We start from the raw sequence: 19,178 nt of genomic DNA, 5'->3' as shown, positions 1-19,178 counted from the left end.
AGTTGCCTGGAGATTAAACAAAAAAAGTTACAAGGCTCGTGATGAATATTCATGATGAGAAATTAATCAACTAAATGTCTTTGCTCATGCAATATACTTCGTGTTATTCTTTAGGGATCACCTCTGCAGATCATCTGTCTCCATCTCAACCTATCCTTAGCATCCTCCTCTGTCACATCAACCCTCTGCGTGTACTCCTTCACTACATCCACCAATCTTGAGGTCTTCCTCTTTTCCTCCTGCCTGGCAGCTCCATACTCTGCATCCTTTGTCCAGTATATCCCTCCTCTGCACATGTTCGAACCATCTCAGCCTTGTCTCTCTAACTTTGTCTCCACCTGCTCAACCTGAGCTTTCCTGTTTATATACTCATTTCTGATCTTTTTCATTCTTCAGTGAAAATCTGAGCATCTGCAACTCTCCCACCTCCAGCTGTCTTTTTTGTCACTGCTACCAGACATCATAAGAGATAAAGATAAAAATGTGTATTTGCAATTTGGAGACATACACTAAGGTCTAGGTAACTCTTAGAGATTAGAGTCAAAGTCAAATAAATACACTATAAAGATATGTCTTTATAGAAGATATATCTTTATAGTGTATAAAACAGTACACACTAAGGTTTTTTGTTTGTTGTTGTTGTTGTGTTTGTTTAAAAAAGATGTAGAAAATAAATAATATGTAAATTAGTTTCAGCTATGAGACGGTAGTTCCCAAATTCCACTGTAGTATGAGAAAAATATTGCACAGTCATTTAGATATTTACTCCACATTGAAATGTGTATTGCATAGGAATATATATTGCACTAAGTAAATGAGATTTTGTATGTTTTAGTTTGTCTTTATGTTTGCTTTGCCATCAGTCTCATCATTACTATCTTCTAAACCTTCCCTTTCACTCTTGCTGCTGTCCTTCTGTCACAAATCACCCCAGAGACTCATCTCCCCTCACTCCATCCTCTCTGCATGCTATTCTTCACCTCTCTTGTGCACTGTCTGGGGCTTTGAATCACTGATCCCATGTATTTCAATTCACCAAGTCACCACCTTGACTACCTCTGCTCCTTGCAGCATCATCTTTCCTTCTATTGCCCTCTCATCCACACACATCTATTTTGTCTTGTTTCGACTGGCTTTCATTCCTCTTTTCTCCAGAGCACACTTGCACCACTCTAGACTCTCTTTCCCCTGCTCCATGCTCTATAAACCACAGTGTTGCCTGCAAACATCAGTCCACAGAGACTTCTGTCTTACCTTATTTTTCAGCCTGTCCATCCAAACTACAAACAAGAAAGGGCCTCAGAGATTATTTCAGATGTTATTCCTCCGACAACCCGAACCCATATGTCACCTACTCCACACCTCATCATTGTCTTGCTGTCCTCGTGCTTGTCCTGCGTGAGGATATGCCTCCTTCTCCTCTCTCGACAACCTATCGTATGCTTTCTCTAGATCTACAAAGATACAGTAAAACTCCTTCTGATCTTCTCTATACTTCTTCATCAACACCCTCAAAGCAAACATCATGTCCCCACCTCTCCTCTTAACCTAGCTTCAGCAATTCTTTCCCATAACTTTATGGTGCATTTAAGCTTTAACCCTCTGTGGTTACTACAGTTCTGCACTTCACCTTTGTTCTTGAAAATCAGTACCAATGCACTTCTCCGTTTCTCAGTCATCCTCTCACTCTCCAAGATTGTGTTAAAGAATCTGGTAAAAAAGAAAAGTCCACTCTCATCTTTCCTAGACATCCCATACTTTTACAGGCTTGTCATCTGGACCAACCACCTTTCTACTCTTCATCCTCTTTATAGCAGCTCTTCTGAAATCTAATCTTCTGAAATTCCTGATCCACTAACTTTCCTCCATCTGTCCTCCTCTCTCTCTCATTTCCGTTATTCACAAGCTTCTCAAAGTACTTCTTCCATTTTCTCAACACTCTGTCTTCACTCTTCAATATATTTTTATCTCTGACTTTATTTCTTCTGTATGTTTTATCCTTTAGGTCAGAGTATCACAGTCCTCCCCTGGACACAGTTTCAATAATTTGCCCTTGTATTTTGTGTCTGTTTGGTATTTGTATAACATCAAAAAATATTTATTTTCTTAGTTTTATTAATTGGAATTGCAATTAGTATGCTGATTTCTTTTGCTCTATGGTCTACTGTGTGCAGATTCGCGTCTACCCACAATCACAGGAAAATTGCTCCCATGAAAGACCAAATTTTCTGTATGGCAATGCTCATTTCTTTAGTAATTAACTAAGAATGCCCTGCATTATCACCTAATTTATAATGAGTTTGACAATGAAAGGTTCTGAACATTTAGAACTTATGCAGGTGTTTGAAACGGATCAAATATTCACTTTTTTATCGCAAAGACAGCAACAAAACCTTATTGCTGATTAAATTAAGTGTGCAAAGCATATCTCTCTTATCTTTAGTGCTTGTTGTGAATAATCTTGAAAGCTTACGCTCTCATTATGCATACATGCTATAGGAATCTTATAGACATGGATGTTTGTGTCTCTAAGCATCTCTAGGACTCTGATATTTGTCTATCTCAATGTGATCAAATTTTTTATGCGACTTTTTGAGCATAAATTCAGTTCCGCATTGATTTTCTTTTGCTCTCGTTTTTTTCTAGTCATTCGCACCAATGCAGGTATTTAATGAGCATTTCAATTGTTAAACTTTAATCACTGGCTCGACTTTAGTTCGACTTTATTTTCCCAGTTGTTCACGTTATCACGAGTACACTGATCCTAAAATAGACGAGCGCTGTCGTTAACATTTAAAATAAGGTTGCGTTGGATCAAACTGACTGACATACAGAGATCCTGGCTTCAGTATCAGTCGAATAAATCTGGACCCTTTTTATTCGAAATAATGTTTGACAGAGAATTTAAAAAAAACAAAGCAAACAACAAGCAAAACTCGGTTGTGTCACAAGGGTCAGACAACAACTTTTTCCCAGGAGGCCCAGAGAGCCTGAAGGACTTTTTGGTTTGTAAAAATTTGCGTGCTTGTTAATTGGACTTATGGAATTGACTTAAAACTTACGGGGGCAAACATCTATCTGCTTTTTGTCACATATCCCTTACATGGTGCGTGTTTTCAGGACTTTTAGTGCTACTAACAAATTCAGGATCATGCAGACGTGCGCGGTCAGGTGCAGTCTGCAGTGTGTTTAATGGTTATTTAGAGGTCACGGTGTAAACAGTGTGTAGCGAATAGGAGGCACGGGGGCTCCCCAAATCTTATATGCGTATCAGGACCTAACAGTGGACTAAACTCTTTGGAGAATATACCGCTTCTACTGCCAAATAAATCATTACTATACTGTAATTATATATCTGTGACTGCTGTTTTTAGCACTACTAATTATGACTGTGTTCTCATATTAACACACTTCTGCAAATGTTTCATGTTCAAATTGTGTGCTTTTTATTATTTGGGGCAAATGTTACCAAACGCGCGGTAAACCGCTCTCACGTATCAACTTTTACCATCCCCGCGTGCCTCTCCCACTCGCGTAAAGCCGAATCGTGTATTGCATGACGCGACGCAACTTTTCGGCTGCTCCCCCAAATCCTACCAGCAGCCTACTTTCGCCAAGTCGTCGCCATTTTATTAAGCGCCTAAATAGCCCTCCCCGATCGCCTGTTATGAACCGCAATGAGATCCTGTGCTGTATCCACCGTTTTATCTCCTCCTCTGGCCACATGAAAATGGCCACGCAGTTGCATTCCCGCACATCCAACAACCCCTCTGCGCTGCCAGCCCTGTACCCCGAGCACACACACACACACACACACACACACACACACACACACACACACACACACACACACACACACACACACACACACACACACACACAAGCACGCACACACGCAGCTGCAGCCTTCAGCCCGTCGCCACGACACGTTAGCAGGCTGTGCGCATACGAGAGCACAATCTGAGCCATTATAACTGGCGGGAGCGGTGTAACTCCCCCCCCCCCCCCCCCCCCCGAGAGAGAGAGCGAGAAAGAGAGAGAGGGGGTAGAGAGAGAAGTAGGCAAAAAAAAAAAAAAAAAATAAGATCCAGCGTAACCAGTCCGCCACCTAGCTGCGGAGACGCGCCGACGGAGATCCGTCGACTGTATGATTATGAAAACACCCGCGCCAATGTTGTTGCACAGTAGGCTCTGCGCTCTGATGGGACTGAAACTCGGTTTTAGGGGGTGTTTTAACCTCCGCTGGCCTTAGTTATGTAATCAAAGCAACATCTAATGCACCAAAAAGCCGTGGATCGCCGCTGGTGCGAAGGGGGAGAGCAGGACAGCAACACCTTAACCTCCTGCCTAAACGCAGTTGGCTCTGGGACGCGCTCTCGGGGTAAGTAGCCTACGTAGCCTTATTACTGCTTGTCATGGCAGTCCGTATTAATGTGTGCAGGCCTGTCATCATCAGCGGGCTCAAAGCGCAGCAGGTTAAGAATTTTGTGCATCCGCTTTGCGCTAATTTTATCCCTTGTTGCCGAGTGTGTTTCCCTCCCCTCTGTTCTCCCCGCACGGTGATATTTCTTATTTCAATGTTGCTGACACCAGCAGAAGGACTGGCAGAGGACAGATAGAAGAGAGAGAGAGCGAGAGAGAGAAGAGAGGCGGGGAGGGGGGGCTGAGGAAAAAGGTGGCTCGGTACTAATCCGCACCAGCACAAACACTACCAGCAAGCACATTTTTTCGTGCTACGTAGCCTCCCACTTCCATGTTGAGTTTGAAACGTGCAGCTGGGTCATGTTTTAGGGCGCGTAGATGTGCGATATGTCTCAAAATAGGAGACAGGAGTGACGACAACAACAACACGTGCATGTGTGTATCATTTGTAAGTGCGACAGCATCAGGCGGGTAGTGATTTTCCGAGGTGCGCAAAGTCATTATGGAGAAGGAAGCTCCTGTTGACGTCCTCGGTAAACCAGTGATAGGTTGCTCCAGTGCGGTAACACCCCCCACTGCCCATACTGTATCTACAGTAGCAACATCAGTGAGCCTACGCAGCTGCGACCCGGGTACACAATGTACGGCCAACGCACTAACTAGAGGGAAAGTGTGTGTGCGTGTGCGCGTCTGAGGAGGGGGACTCACGTGAGAAACTTCCCCGTACGCTTACCGCGAGGCTTCGTGGTTCAGTGATTTCAGATGCCATCACAGGGGCCCAATTTCCAGCTGGGCTCATGCTGTTGTCAGGCAGATGATAATAGTGTTGTAGTTATCGATGATAACGCTGTCATGGGATGGTGATGATGGCTGGAAATATGGTGGGCCATTATCATGATTTAATCGTTGCTTCGGCGCTCCCGAGCCACCGCACTGACTACAGTGTCAAGTCAACCCATCATCCTGTCACTGGAAATAGCTTCTGGTCTAATGTTAGAATAATTTTGAGTTATGTGTGAGAGGTATAGTTCTGGAGACTATAAAAAGCCATTAGTATGCACTCTGACTGATGCTGAATGGGCTTGCCCTTTTAAGTCTGAAAACCTGCCCCTCTGGCTCTCCTCTTATGGCGAGTTTTCACAAACAGGTTTGTAACTCATACTGCTTGTGCTCACGGCCCTTCCATACAGGCTTCTGGAGTGGACTTGATAATAAAAGTTGCCGCAGTTAAGTTCAAGAGGACCACTGTCCACCTCTACGCTCATTTTCTTTCATTGTAAGGAGGACTGGTCTTGGAAATGCTTTCCAAAACTGTTACGTAACAGCGGTTACTGGAACAGATGTTGATTTGAGCTTCTATGATTCAAGGGAAGGGTTTGGGTGTGGAGGGACCAAGAGGCACGAGAGATAGCCCACTGAGCTCTTAAATGAAAACATTATCTGAGATGCTCTCGTAAGTCTAAGGGGGCAGTTCAGAGCGCTGAGAGACAGATGAGCTATTTCATAAGAGGCGCTCAGGAGAGAGCTGCAAGAATGCTTGCCCGGGTGTGTTTTATTAGAAAATGGATGAGTGTCTCCCTTAATGAGGGAGAGCGAATAATGAAGGAAGCATGACAGAAAGATGCTGCTTCCCTTCGACACGTTGAAAAGCGGTCTGGAAACACCACGAATGAGAGTGAAAGTTTTTTCCTGGTGAGGAGAATGTTATTTTAGGGTGTGTTACTTCACTATAATGTCACATTAAAAGGCCATTTACAATGGGGGTCAATGAAAAGCTTACTTGACTTAGAGGAAGCAATGGGAGGAGGAGGAATTTGCGCTCCTTTCCAAAAATAAGTTTTACCCTTTCCTACGGATTTGTGTTACCACTACTGAAAGGGGAGGAGGGGAACAGTCGGACTGTGAATGGAGAGATTTAAGTTGGAGAGAAGGAAAAGAACGACAAGGAAGAGGAAATATGGTTCTGATTAACATGGATACAGTGTATGAGTTGACCATTTTACTGTGTGGTCTACACACACACACACACACACAGAGTGAGAGAGAGAGAGAGAGAGTGGAAGGACTAATAGAGAATGCATGCAAAAGCTTACTGCCAAACATGAAAAGGGGAGTTTCGGAGAGAAAAGAAAGTACAGCAGCGGGAAGGGTGGGAGGAGGAGTGCTTGTGGGAGTAGCTGAGAACAGAAGGCGCAAAGACAGTGGAGAGAGCAGGGGAGGAGACTGGATCAAGTGTTTGAATTAGCCAGAAGCTGATTGATTGATAGATTGATTTGCGGAGAGACACGGGAAGGATTACGACATAAGTGAAAAGTGTAGAGGTTTGGGGTGTGTTCGCTGTCTTTTAGCTCCATCGATATTTGCGGATTGTTGTAGCGAACTAGCCCAGGCTGTTTTTTGGGGGGGAATGTAAGTCAGTCTTCCAGCTAGTGCCGACATTCTGGGAATCAGCAACGTTGATTGGCCTCCTGGGTTTTCTGGATGATGAGATCATCTCTGTGGACACAGACTTTAGCACCTCGCTACAGCTGCCTGCAGGAAGGGGACTTTCCCCTCAATTCCTGTACTGCTGCTGTTCAACATCTTAGCTCACTGAAATGACTAATCACTGGCCTCTCTATCTTTCTGTCTTTTCTTCCACTTTCCTTCTGCCTTTTACTCTGTCTCAGTGTAACTGTAAAGGACATCAGAGAGACCTTCCCTTGCCGGATGAAGGTACAGAGCTGCACTTGGACTCTTACTGGATCTTTTTTTTTTGTGACCCTTGTGATCGACACCTGCATTCTGCTCTTCACCCTTGACCGCACCAACCCCACTGGAGTCGTTTAAAAGTGTTATACTGGTAACCTCACAGCATCCTACTTCTCCCCCCGACTTCTCTGATGGACCAGAGAGTGAAGGGGGGAACCCCTCCGACCACAGCCTCCACTCTGGACCCCGCCTCTGCACCTGAAGACTCTGAGCAGGACCAAGTGGCAGAGAAAAAGAGGAGAGGGGAGGTAGAGAATGGCGAGGCAGTGGGAAAAAAGGAGGAGGACAAAAAGGGAGGAGGAAGAAAGAGAGAAGGAGACAAGGGGGCAGTGCTGGAGCTGCTCATCGAGGGGCGCTGTGGCAGCGTGGGGCAGCAACAGCTTCAGCTCTCTGGCAGAGAGGCCAGCTGCCCCGAGGGGAATGTAAGAGTCCGAATTGGTCTGCAAACCAAGCGCACCAAGAAACCGCCCAAGATCTTGGAGAGCTACGTCTGCAAGCCCACCATCAGGACCTATCAGAGACAAGGCAGGGGGGGTTTGCTAAAGGGCGATGGAGAAGGAGGGGGAGCGGGCCAGCAGAGTAAAACCAGCTCTGCTCCAGACGAAGCAAACAGAGAGCAACACTCAGGCTTGGATGCTGTCCAGACCACATCCAAACAAACTGCATCTGCTGCTTCACCACCAGTTACATCATCAATACCGTTGTTGTCTTCGTCATCACAGTCACTGTCGCTGTCACCGACATTTTCTACAGCTTCCAGCCCGGCCTCTGTCCCTGTCGTAACCAGCCAAGGGACGAAGTCTGCCAAACAGGTAAGTTAAGGACAAGGCCTCACATATGTGCAGCGTTCCTCATGTCAGCTGCCAACAGATTGCCCTTTTTTGGGGGGATTAATAAAGTTGATCTGAATCTGAATAAATCTGCAATTAGCTGAAGTTAGCTTGAAAAATGGCACCTTTGTGCTTTGTTTAGGCTTTTTACAGCTAACCACCATTCTCATGGAGTCTTTGATGTGGTGCAAAATCACCCAGCATTGAGCTCACTTGTAATATCTATCTAACAGCCATTGTCTCAATCCTGAAACTCAAGCAGTGCATTTTAAAAACAAACCTATAAATAGGACAACAGCACGGCAACCGCTTGGAGTTATTACAGACACTGGCCCATCAGTCCTTATGACAATCACCCAAGGGAAAGCTTATAGCTTTAGCTGCACAAACGCCACTCAAGCTACAGCATACCAAAATTACAGAACAAGTATGAAATGTCAAGCCTTCTCATCTGTATTAGTGGCAATTTATAGCCACCAATAGCAAGGCTTTCTCTCCCTCTCTTTCTGTCTCTGCTTGGCTCTCTATATCTGTCCCTCTCTTCTATTTTTACATCCCCTCTTTTCTCTACCTGCTCTCATTTATCTTTCACTCCCCCTCTGTCCCTGTCCCACTCCCTTCCTCTCCGTTTCTCTGCCTTTGTATTTCTCCTCTCTTTGTCAACCCCATTCCTGTTTCCACTCTCTCCTCCTCGGTGTGCCCTCGTTTCTCTGCTTGATTGAGTCGTTTTTATCTTCACTGTCCTTTTTAATGGGGAACAATAACAAAAGAATTTCAGTTACTGTCTCTTTTTCATTGTCCGTCACTGTTGTTGACAGCAAACTAAAAGATGCCTATGACAGAGATTTGCTTTTTTCTTTCTTTCTTTTTTCTCTTTTTTTCATCTCTCAGGTTCCTATCAAGCTGGCCGATAAGACAGAGGTGAATTCATCTGAGAGAGTGAAGAAAGACAAATCTCAGAGTGTCAATGGCCAGCCCGTCCTTGCAGGACCCAAACCCTGCTCACCCACAACAGACCAGGCAGCTTCAACTACTCCTTCCAGCCCATGCATCCAGACGCAGTCTCCACTGGAAACCAGGAATGATGAAAACACCTCCAAGAAGCATAATGGTTTGGTACAGACAACCAAACAGAAGGGCCTGTCCAATGGGAAAGGCTCCTCTAACATTCTTGGCACTCCTACTTCATCCAAAGTCAAAGTTGGAAAACACAGCACTTCCACCTCTACTTCTTCCATGGACTCTTCAACAAGACCTCCAGTCTCCACTGGTTCCCATAAAGAACTTAGCCTTTCCAATAAGAGCAGGCCAGAATCTCCCTCCTATCCCTCAATTACCCCAAAACCGCAGTCATCCCCCGCTGTGGAACTCTCTGTCCAATCCCAAGGTCACGATCCCTCTGTAGAGCACCCGCTGGAGAAAAAGAGAGAGAAAGAGAGAAAAGCAAAAAAAGAGAAACGCAAAGACAAGAAGTCAAAGCGAGATAGGCTGGAGGCTGATAAAGCAAAAAACGAGGGCAGAAAGGAGGAGGGTAAGAAGAAGAAAAAGGAAAAAGGGAAGGATGGGAAATCGAGACACGGCAAAGAAAAGGATGAACGACATAGAGGTGATGATATACGGAAGGATGATCTAAAGAGTGACAGAGGAAAGGTTGAGAAAAAGAGGGATAAGCTCAGCCCAGACAGACAAAGAATAGAGGATAACAGTGCAAAATGTGGGGAAACAGCTGACAACGGCAAGCTAGATAAAACCTGCAAATTAGTGAATACAGGCAGACCAGATGAGAAGGAGAAGACAGATGACAGTTCCAAGTCAGTTAAACAAGCTGAGGCAGCAACAACAACAGGTGACACGAGTAAATCAAAAGAACAGGACGTCTCGAGACATTCAACAGTGCCTCCAAGCCACCCCTCCTCTTCTGCTCCTCCCCCTGTGCCCACGCCTTCTGCCCATTCTCCCATTTCTCCCCCTTCTTCCCCACAAGAGCAGGATAGCCGACCGCTCAAAAAACGTAAAGCCAGAAGGCCCAGCTGGACCAAGCTGGTGCACCGGGCTCAGAGAGTGGAAAATCAGGAAGCTCCTTCTGATTCACTACAAAATCCTTTACTGAGTTTCACCCAGAACACCAAGACGCCCCTTCCTGCCAAAGCCACTATTCAGCAGAGTGATGAGTCACACCCAGCAACCTCTGGCTCCCTAACCAGCAGCTCCTCCCCAGTGTCTTCTGCAACCAAACCTCCAACCCCAAAGCAGAATCACCCCACATCAGAATCCAGCCCCCCTTCTTCCAGAAACCCCATAAACACGGCCCGAAAAAGGGGTCGTCCTAAATCCTACAGCTCTAGTTTAGACGAACCTCCCCCTCAGCTTACACCAAACGATATCGCAACTGAGGTGCCTCTCCGGGGCTGTGACGGAGTTCCGAAAGCCCCTGTGCTGGAGCCAAGTGCAATACTGCAGTGTGTGGCTCAGTCTAAATCCAGCCCCAAGAAGCGTGGCCGGCCTCCCAAACGACCTTTCCCCGAGGAGGCGAGTGGAGATGCACTAAATCACGCTGATCATACAGTGAGTGGTAAAGATTTTCACCCCCCTGAAAAGGGAAACAGGCAGCTAAAGCTCAGGAGGCTGATTAATGAGATGAAGAAAAGAAAGAAGAGGAGATTTCACAAAGTAATGCTGTCTGGGTATTTAGGAAAGGAAGGAAGGGCAGGAGAGGCAGCAGATGGTGAGACTTCTCAGAGAATGTGTAAATCGATAGAGGCTACAACAGTACACACACTCTCAGCCCTGTCCTCCTCCTTTGGGAGTAAGCTAGGCCCTCAGATCAATGTGAGCAAGAGGGGGACCATCTACATGGGCAAGAGGCGAGGACGCAAGCCTAAATCCCAAACCGCCAACCTAAATTCAAACTCCCAGAACTCCACTCACTCCTCTCTGTTTACCAGTCCCTCAGAAACTTCTCTCTTCTCGACCAACCAACCCCAGCCTCCTTCGTCTCACCCGTTTCCCTCCCCATCTCTTACTCACTCCAGCGGGGCCCAGAGTCCTTACAGTGAGGGCAGCCTCGCAGAACCAACATCCTCCCTACTTTTTCCTCACCCCTTCTCCCTCCCCTCCCCATCCTCCTCCTGTACCTCCCCCCGTCCTCCCTCCTCCTCATCGCTCTCTCCCTTTGTGAAGAAGAGCTGTCCATGTCAGGGAAGGCATCACTTCCCCTTTCACCAGTCTTCATGTAAGCTCTCTTGCCCCACCCCTCCACTGCATCACACACCTGGCTCTCCTGGCCACCTGAAAGAGGCCACCCCGTCCCCGAGGAGTGAATCACACAGCGAAGAGACCCTGCCCAGCGACAGCGGGATCGGAACGGACAACAACAGCGTCTCTGAGCGAGGGGAGATGAGGGGACCTCGGGGCGTGTTGAGGATGGGTCAGGGGTCAGGAGCGATTCTAGGTGGTCAAAGGCACCTTTCTTCCATCATGGACTGTCCCTCTCCAGTCTCTTTGCCTCTGTCTCACATCCCCAGACACACCAACCCCATGGCCAACTCAAATACCATGGAGCGGCACAGAGACCGACATCGACACAGGCGCAGGGATTACGATTGTTCTCCTTCCTGTACCTGCTTGTGTCCCTGCCCCTGTCCAGGACACAACAAGTGCACTCATTCGGACTATTATTCCTGTGTTGGGCACAATGCACTGAAGAGACAGAAAAATAAACACAAGAAGAAGCACCAGCAGCTGCACATGCAGGACCCAGAGTTTCTGGCCGAACTCGAAGATTTAATCAGTCAGTTCAGCGAGGTACATATCGGACGGCGTAGCTGGGCGAGGACAGGACTGGGACAAGGCTTTGATGGGAGTGCGAATGCTGCCGGAGGAAGGCGACATCATTCCTCCTCTTCCCACCGCTCCAACATTTTCAGGATCAATCTAAATGGCTTCTACTCTCCTCACCCGTCATCTTTCTCTGCTAATCCCACGTTCTCCCCGCAGCCTTTCTACCCTTGCCACTGCAACAGAAAGCCAGACCGCAGGCAATGTGGCTGCCCTTCAAAGTTTCAGGAGACCATTGAGAATATGGGCTTCTACAACAGCTATCCCACAACCACAACACTTTACCACCACCTCCCCTCCTACACGCTTCCATCTCCCCACCAGTATGCCCCTCATCAGCCCCACCACGCCCACTTTCTCCTTAATCCACCTAGGTTTCACAGGCGGAGGAGTAGGCTGCTGAGGGAGGGAGCTTTAGGAGGGGAAATCGAAGGGGATATCGGGGTAGGCAGTGGAGGACGGCCACACCTCGGCTCAGGGTTCGCATCCGGCTTCTCTTACGGCTGCGGGAGGAGTGAACACAAACACAAACATAAACATCGTCACAGGCACTGCGAACGAGACGTGGACGAGGAGGAGGAGATACACGAGGACGAGGAGGAAGATGGAGTGGAACGAGAGGGGCTGTCCTGCTCAAAGTCAAGGTTGGGGTTCGTTTTGGGGCAAGGAGAAGGAGGAAGGAAAGTGGCAAGGGGAACAGGGAGCATGCTGGGTAAAGAATCAACTTGGCTGCGTGAGAATGGAAATGATTCCTTTTCCGCTGTCGCTGCTGCCGCTGCCTCATCGTCATCGTCCGCAGACAGGTACAAACACACTTCGCTCACGTCACTGGGGCTGGGATCCTCTCACCTGTCTTCATTCGGAGGAGGATGGGGCGGCCTGGGTCAGAGCTGGGCGAAATTTGGGAGTCTGGGAGCTACAGTGTTCGGAAACTCAAATCCCAGCTGGAGAGGCTTCACCGGAGACCAGCATGCAGGAAGACTGATCGCATCGGACGGCGAGGACGAAGATGGGGACGAGGATGTTCAAGAGTCACACCTGTACAGGACGTCCCCATCGCCGACACACACCAACCTGTTCACGTCTGCTGCCATAGCAACAGGAGGGAGGGGTCTGAGCAGTGGATTGGCCATTAGGAATCAAGGAAATGTAGAGAGGTCGTGGAGGAGACACGAACCGGCGTGGACAGAGAGGAGAGACGCAGGTGAGGGTGCATGAATGATTTGATCTCTGACAAGTCTTTGCTTTCACCCGATCGATCAGTGCGAGGCTGTGATCGCATGACAGCGTGACTGTGCTGATGAATGCTACAGAAATCTCCACTGAGAGCATTTTGAGTTTTGTGAATAGGCTGTTGTGTTCTGCTACTGTGTCAACGGCGCAGAATATGAATATATAGGCTACTGACAGTAATCTAGATAAAGCAGGGAATCTATCATCAAATGTACCTACCACTGAAATATGACAGCAGCGAGCAAATCATGACAGCTAGCTGAGTGAATAAGATTTATGCCAAGAGCTTCTTTCCACTTGCACGGTATGACAGATTTTTATATTTGTGCAATGTGGAGATGAAACTGTGCTACCAGTAGTGTCCCCAGTATAGGGACAGCGCTGCTTTTTCTCAGGTGTTGTTAAGCCATGCATCAAAAGCCTGGAGGGTGTTTGAGAGGAAATCAGACTCCATTCTTTTTATAGCTAATTTCAGACTCTCTCTGCTGTGCGAGAGACGATGCCTGACACAAACACACAGCCTCTCAGCAACCACTATCTGCTGGAATTTTTATAAAGTGTTATAGCAGGAGAGCAGCGTCTTGATGGGAATCTGCCAGAAAATCTTTGAAATCTTCCTGGTCGGCAGTGAACCACACGCTGTTGCAGCCTAGGGCTACCCAGTGAGAACAGTCATTAGTTAACCACCAGATTGGCTATTTAAAGATTGGCCTATCCCTCACTGCTGGCCAACAAGGCCTATTTGACTTGGAAAAATCCAATAAGGAAAGAGTGGTCAGTCTTGTCACTGGCAGTGGAAAATGGAACAAAAAGACGAATGACCTCAGAGAGATGGATAAAGGAATAGCACAGAGGTCAGACGGGGGGCAAAGGAAAAATGTTTTTGCAAGCGGAGGAATACATTTGACATCCGTTCGCCGTCTGTAGCTGCTGAGCTTTCTGGGGTTGTATTTCACAGTAACCGAATTTGTAAAAAATAAATAGTGTGCTTAGTGCATATTTGTGCATGCTCACTGAAAAAGTATGCATGATGCACCGTGTTTATGTCTGTTTTTCTTTTCCTTGTTTTTTGTGGCGTGCATAAATCACTTTTTAATGTGTTTCCCAGAAGTGAAATGGTCAGAGGAAATGTTGTGACTCACCTAATGTGCGGCCTATGTGCATGACTCAGCCTAGACTGGCCTCACCTCACACCTCCTGCCGGCTCAATCACAGATCCACATCTGTCTCATTTCCTCTCCACCACTTACACCCCCCCCTCCCCTCATGCCTCCGACTGCCCCCCCCCCCTTGTTATTTCGATGACTTCAGGTTTACAAGGTGACTCGAGAAGCCGAGGGCAGCAGAAAAGTGTGCCAACGTCAGACAGCGCGGCGCTGAAGAACAAAAGAAGGCCAGGACGGCCCAGGAAGCACCCGCTGCCCTCCTCTGTGTCCTCCCCCGCGCACTTATCTGCAACGCCGTCCATGTCCTCACCTGAAATCTTGCCAGGACACAGCCACGTCAGAGATGAGAGAGAAGTGGGAGGGAGAACAGAAGAAAGACTGCCAGAGAGAGACAGGGGAGGAGGCGACACGGCGCAGCAGGTGACGGAGTCGGAGCTGCAGGCCAAGAGGAAGAGAGGACGGAAGAGAAAACACAGTGACTCGCCCTGTCATCAGAGGTAAACACCTGAGCTGGTTGACTTGAAAATTCAATACAACCACTCACTACTGTCCTATTAACCCATCGTTTTCAGCACTGTGTGCTAAACCAGTGCCTTTCTCTCTTTCTTTTCCCTCTCTATCATTCTATCTCTCTCTTTGTGCTTTCCTTTTTAGTGTCGCTGAGGATAAATCCGAGTGCGACGCCCTCCCTGAATGTTTTAGCCAGTCAGACGTCGACCAGGCTCCGTCCCAACCCGTAACCATCCAAAGAGAGGAAAAGGCCGATGGTCCTCCCAGGAAGAAATTCCTGAGGGCAGGTCTTTACTCTGATGATTACAAAACTACAGAGTGAGTTGACTGAATCCATAAACAAACTATTATAATGGGGTTTTTTTTCCGTTATCTGTTTTTTATTTTTTGTTTGTTTGTTTAAATATTTATTATGCATCTTTCCTAGCCCCCCCTCCCAAACCCAGAAGAACTGCAAAGAGAACATGGAGTACACGCCAGGGGAGAACGAGTACAGCCTTTTACCTGCTCCCATCCATGTCGGTGAGTATATAAGAAAATGTAAACACTGCTAGTGTGTACTATGTTCTTGTAGTAATGCAGCTAAGCTCACTTTATCTTCTTCAGGGAAGTACCTGAGGCTAAAAAGAATTCATTTCCAGCTGCCCTATGATGTGATGTGGCTCTGGCAGCACAACCAGGTACAGTCACACCAGATCAGAGTTTGCAGGGCACAAGCTTTTAAAAAAATGTCCTTGGATCTAACTTTCATGTTGTTTGGTTACAGCTTCACCGACAGCCTGCTGTCCCCCTGAAGAGGAAGCGGCGTTACTGTGAGTCGCCGCTATTACAGTGTTACAGCAGTTGTTAGATGTCGTCAGGTTTAGCTGACTTGCCGGATAATTTCTTTCTTACTGTGTTTCTTTCTCTCTGATTCACTCAGGCCGGCTGAAAGAGAGGACTGCATCATATCAGCAGACAGCGGTGAGTTTTTTGTGGCTCGTGGTTATTTGATTCCAGTGATGAATGTTTTTGCAATAATCTGTCCCGAAGCTTACGCGCGTCTCTGCATTTATTGTAAAGGAGGAGAGCTCCAGTGACATTACCAGCTTGTTCCCGCACCTCGACATGGAGCCTTTGACCAGCAGCGAGAGGTACGGAAAGTACACGACGATTCGCGTTTCACATTAAACTATTTGTTGCGATATTATTGAACTAATGTCAGCAGTTAATGTTTCTCCATTTGTGCCGGGCCAGGAGCTTTGTGGTGAAGCACCATGTGTTCCTTGTGAGGAACTGGGAGCTGGTGAGAGACAGACAAATCCGGATGAGAATAGAGAGGGAGAGAGAACGAGACGCAGAGGGGGAGGGAGAGGAGGGCGACTCACGACATCTGTCCTGTGAAGGAGCCAATGGGGACGACAGCCACATCAAGTCAGGTCCATGAAGCAAGTGTGTGTGTTAGTTTTTGTTTCTGTAGGTGTTCGTGTATGCCCCCGTGTATGTGGTTTAAATACATTTTCATTTCTACTGACTTCTTTCGGCGTCTTGTGTTGTGTCTTTTCCTCCATGTGTGCATGTATGTGTACGTGTGTGCCGTACAGACCGCCGTCCTCACAACTGGCTTCTCTCCGCATATCATACTCAGCAACAAAAACTAAGTGGTTTTCCAACCACAGAATTCAGCCTGCAGAAATGTTTCCCCATTTCTGTCATCCACCGCTGGTGTCCAAGAACCCAGCAGGCATCAACTTTCCCCATTAACAGTGAAACCACACACAGTTTCCATCAAAGACTCCATGACTGATTGCAGATAGAAATCAAGGGGAAATAAGGACACTTGCATAATTACAGACATTTCTGTAAAAGAAATGAGCGCAGTTTTCATTCCCTCCTACGTCGCCTTCACTAACATACAGAAAACTCTTTGGCCTTTGACCCTCAGATCATCCAGTGGGGGTGGAAGTGACGGTTATCAGCAGTGACCCCCCCCACCAAAGTCAGGACACCTCCAGCTCGTTCACTGCCAGCCCCTGTGTGAGTCAACAAATCTACAAAAATTAAAATATATATATATATAATAACAATGCAAAAATTCCACAAGGATAAAAAATCTGCTTTTGAAATTAACTGTGCATACTTGTTCACTCCAGCCCACCAAAACCCACAGCAGACATGAGGAGGAGGGAGAGGAAGAAAAACAAGGGGAAGGAGAAGTTTGCAGCAGAGAACAGAGGAGGAAACGGCTGAATGATTTACTTTTGAACCTGCAGCATTCATAAGCTAAAAAGAGGGGGTAAGTGAAACGTCTGCCGCTGAAGCAGAAGCCAGAAGTATGTGTACTATTTAGCTGACCGTATCTTTTCTTTTGTGTAGGTGGGACCACTCTGAGAAAGGGACCAGGACCCACCACTGGACAGATGAACTGATGTCACAACGCTGCTGTTAACAATGGCAGTCCCGCAGAGAAGAAGCGAGAAAAAGGAGACGAGATCTGGCGAATTATACCAGCTGAAAATGCAAAAGAAAGACATCTCAAACGCTGACAGATGAGTGTGTTGATCCTAGCTTTCTGAAGGGCATCCACATCAAGGATGAAACCATGGCAACACATCTTTTGTCCGAGCGGTGAGGGATGAGAGAAACAGAGATAGACTGTCCCGTATGAAAGAAAGAAAGAAAAAGAAAGAAAGAAACAGACCAGCTGAAATGAATTTGCACTAGTGCTGATTGAACAAGCACACTAAAGACTGTATGTATGCTGAGTGGACACACTATAAACACACACATACTGTACACTTTGATTGCTCTTACTTCAGCACCTTAAGCAAATTTGGGAAAGACGGACATTGCAGGGGAGTTTGGATATGGACTTATATGGTACTCAGCATTTCAGCTCCGACGTTTCCAAGAGACGAGGAGCTCGCAGGCTGCCCAGAGCAATACAAAATGTAGCCTGGGCCCTAAGTAGGTCAAAATTGAACGCTCATTTAGTTGGTAAGCTTTCAAAGTCACATTGCACCTTTGGGAAAATGACACGAGAGGAGACGTGAGCCAGTTAAAAGCTGTTGAGACAGTGTTAGGGGGTTTTCTTCACTTTATCAAGACAGTGTCTGCTATGTACCAGTGAATAGGCAGGGGAGGGGGTGGGCTTAGTGATAGGAATTTTGGCATCGCTGCAAGAGAATTTCTAATGAGGTTTTAAGAAAGAAGTTATTTTTTGGAGAAAAAACAAAGACAGCTCGAGTCGTGTCCGCTAAAAGAAATGGACTAAATATATTCACGATAGGAATGTTTATTGTTAACTATTTTCAGTATTGCTTCTGAGGGAGGAGAGGTGGACGTGTAAAAAGTGTTTTTGTTTACTTCAGACTGCCTTTGAGAATGTTTCACTCTTTGCTTCAGAGCATTGACAATCAGAATGTCCTCGGCAGGAGGGAGGAAGGAGAGCGGAAAGGGAATGAGAATCGATTTGCCCCAAATGCTCTGTAGAAGTGCCATGTTGTCTTGTGTACGTACCTAAGCGAACTCATGCAGTCTTTAAAAGCAATATCTCCTCTGATAAGGACTATATAAGAACTTCCTTTTTAAGATAAACTAAAGAAAAAACAAAACAAAAAAAGTTGTGAATATTTGAGGATTTGAGGTCATTTTTCTGTACAGATGCAAAGTAGTTTGTTCTCATCTTAGGAACATCGGGCTAATCCACTTATTGGAAGTAACATAAGCGTTTAGTTACGTGTGAATGTACAGTACATCGAGAGACCTGTTTTCTTTCTGTCAGCAGTAGCGTGTAAAATTAGTATTATACACAATACAGTCTGGATTATACATGAAAGTTAATAAACCTTTCATTTTACTAAGATGTTTTTAAACTATACAGCTGACCAATATATCAGACATTTTTCCTTAAAGTTGACTATGATTGTATATGATTTATTTTGTTTTTTTGTAGGACATAACTTGTCTGTTTGGTTTGTTTGGGTTTTCTTTTATTGGTTGTTTTTATTTGATTTTCTTTAGCCGAGCGTTACTTTTGTTTTTGGTCAGACAATCAGTGACAGTGACTTAGTTTTTCCAGTGTTACATTTCTGCTCTCTTTCAGTAGTGTGGCTTCTAATAACAAGCCAAGAAAGTGCAATTTCTTTGACTGTTTACATACTGTATGTATATTTTTCCCTCTTTCCTTTTTTAAACTAAGAGCACTACATTATTGCCAGTGGATGATTAACTTTATAGCAAAGGTACACGTAAAGAGTTATTTATCTAGTTTGCATGACATGTAACCTTTGCCTGTTGCCTCTGATAATGTGCTTAAAAAAACAAACAAAAAAAACAGTGATAACTCAACGCCATAGAATGTCAGCTCAAACTTTTTGCCTCTGTATCCATAATAATAAAAGCATTTTATGTCTACTAGTACTAAACCCTGAATGCTCGTGGTGTCTCA

General features: G+C 46.2%; 1 protein-coding gene across 4 annotated transcripts; it reads left to right on the top strand.

Moving 5' to 3' along the window:
* The first annotated feature begins 3,920 nt into the window (after window positions 1–3,920).
* LOC120732319 (histone-lysine N-methyltransferase ASH1L-like) lies at window positions 3,921–19,155 on the top strand. 4 transcript variants are annotated; one of them, XM_040029816.1, is made up of 14 exons: window positions 3,926–4,381; window positions 7,092–7,985; window positions 8,895–13,044; window positions 14,385–14,736; window positions 14,894–15,067; window positions 15,177–15,271; window positions 15,356–15,429; window positions 15,516–15,561; window positions 15,672–15,712; window positions 15,812–15,882; window positions 15,986–16,167; window positions 16,674–16,765; window positions 16,882–17,024; window positions 17,105–19,155. In XM_040029816.1, the coding sequence occupies exons 2-13, from the start codon at window positions 7,305–7,307 to the stop codon at window positions 17,008–17,010; spliced, it is 6,087 nt and encodes a 2,028-aa protein (XP_039885750.1). In that variant the 5' UTR covers window positions 3,926–4,381; window positions 7,092–7,304; the 3' UTR covers window positions 17,011–17,024; window positions 17,105–19,155. The 4 variants fall into 4 exon arrangements, 3 of the variants coding, with proteins under 3 accessions (XP_039885752.1, XP_039885751.1, XP_039885750.1); XR_005695570.1 differs by lacking the exon at window positions 17,105–19,155 and having other exon boundaries at window positions 3,923–4,381; window positions 15,986–16,180; window positions 16,882–16,907; XM_040029817.1 differs by lacking the exons at window positions 16,882–17,024; window positions 17,105–19,155 and having other exon boundaries at window positions 3,923–4,381; window positions 15,986–16,182.
* Window positions 19,156–19,178: the final 23 nt, after the last annotated feature.

Source organism: Simochromis diagramma, unplaced genomic scaffold (assembly GCF_900408965.1).
Source record: "Simochromis diagramma unplaced genomic scaffold, fSimDia1.1 OVJJ01000361.1, whole genome shotgun sequence".
NCBI lineage: Eukaryota > Metazoa > Chordata > Actinopteri > Cichliformes > Cichlidae > Simochromis > Simochromis diagramma.
Note: the sequence above shows the minus strand (reverse complement) of the source record. Positions and strands in the feature narration are given on the sequence as shown.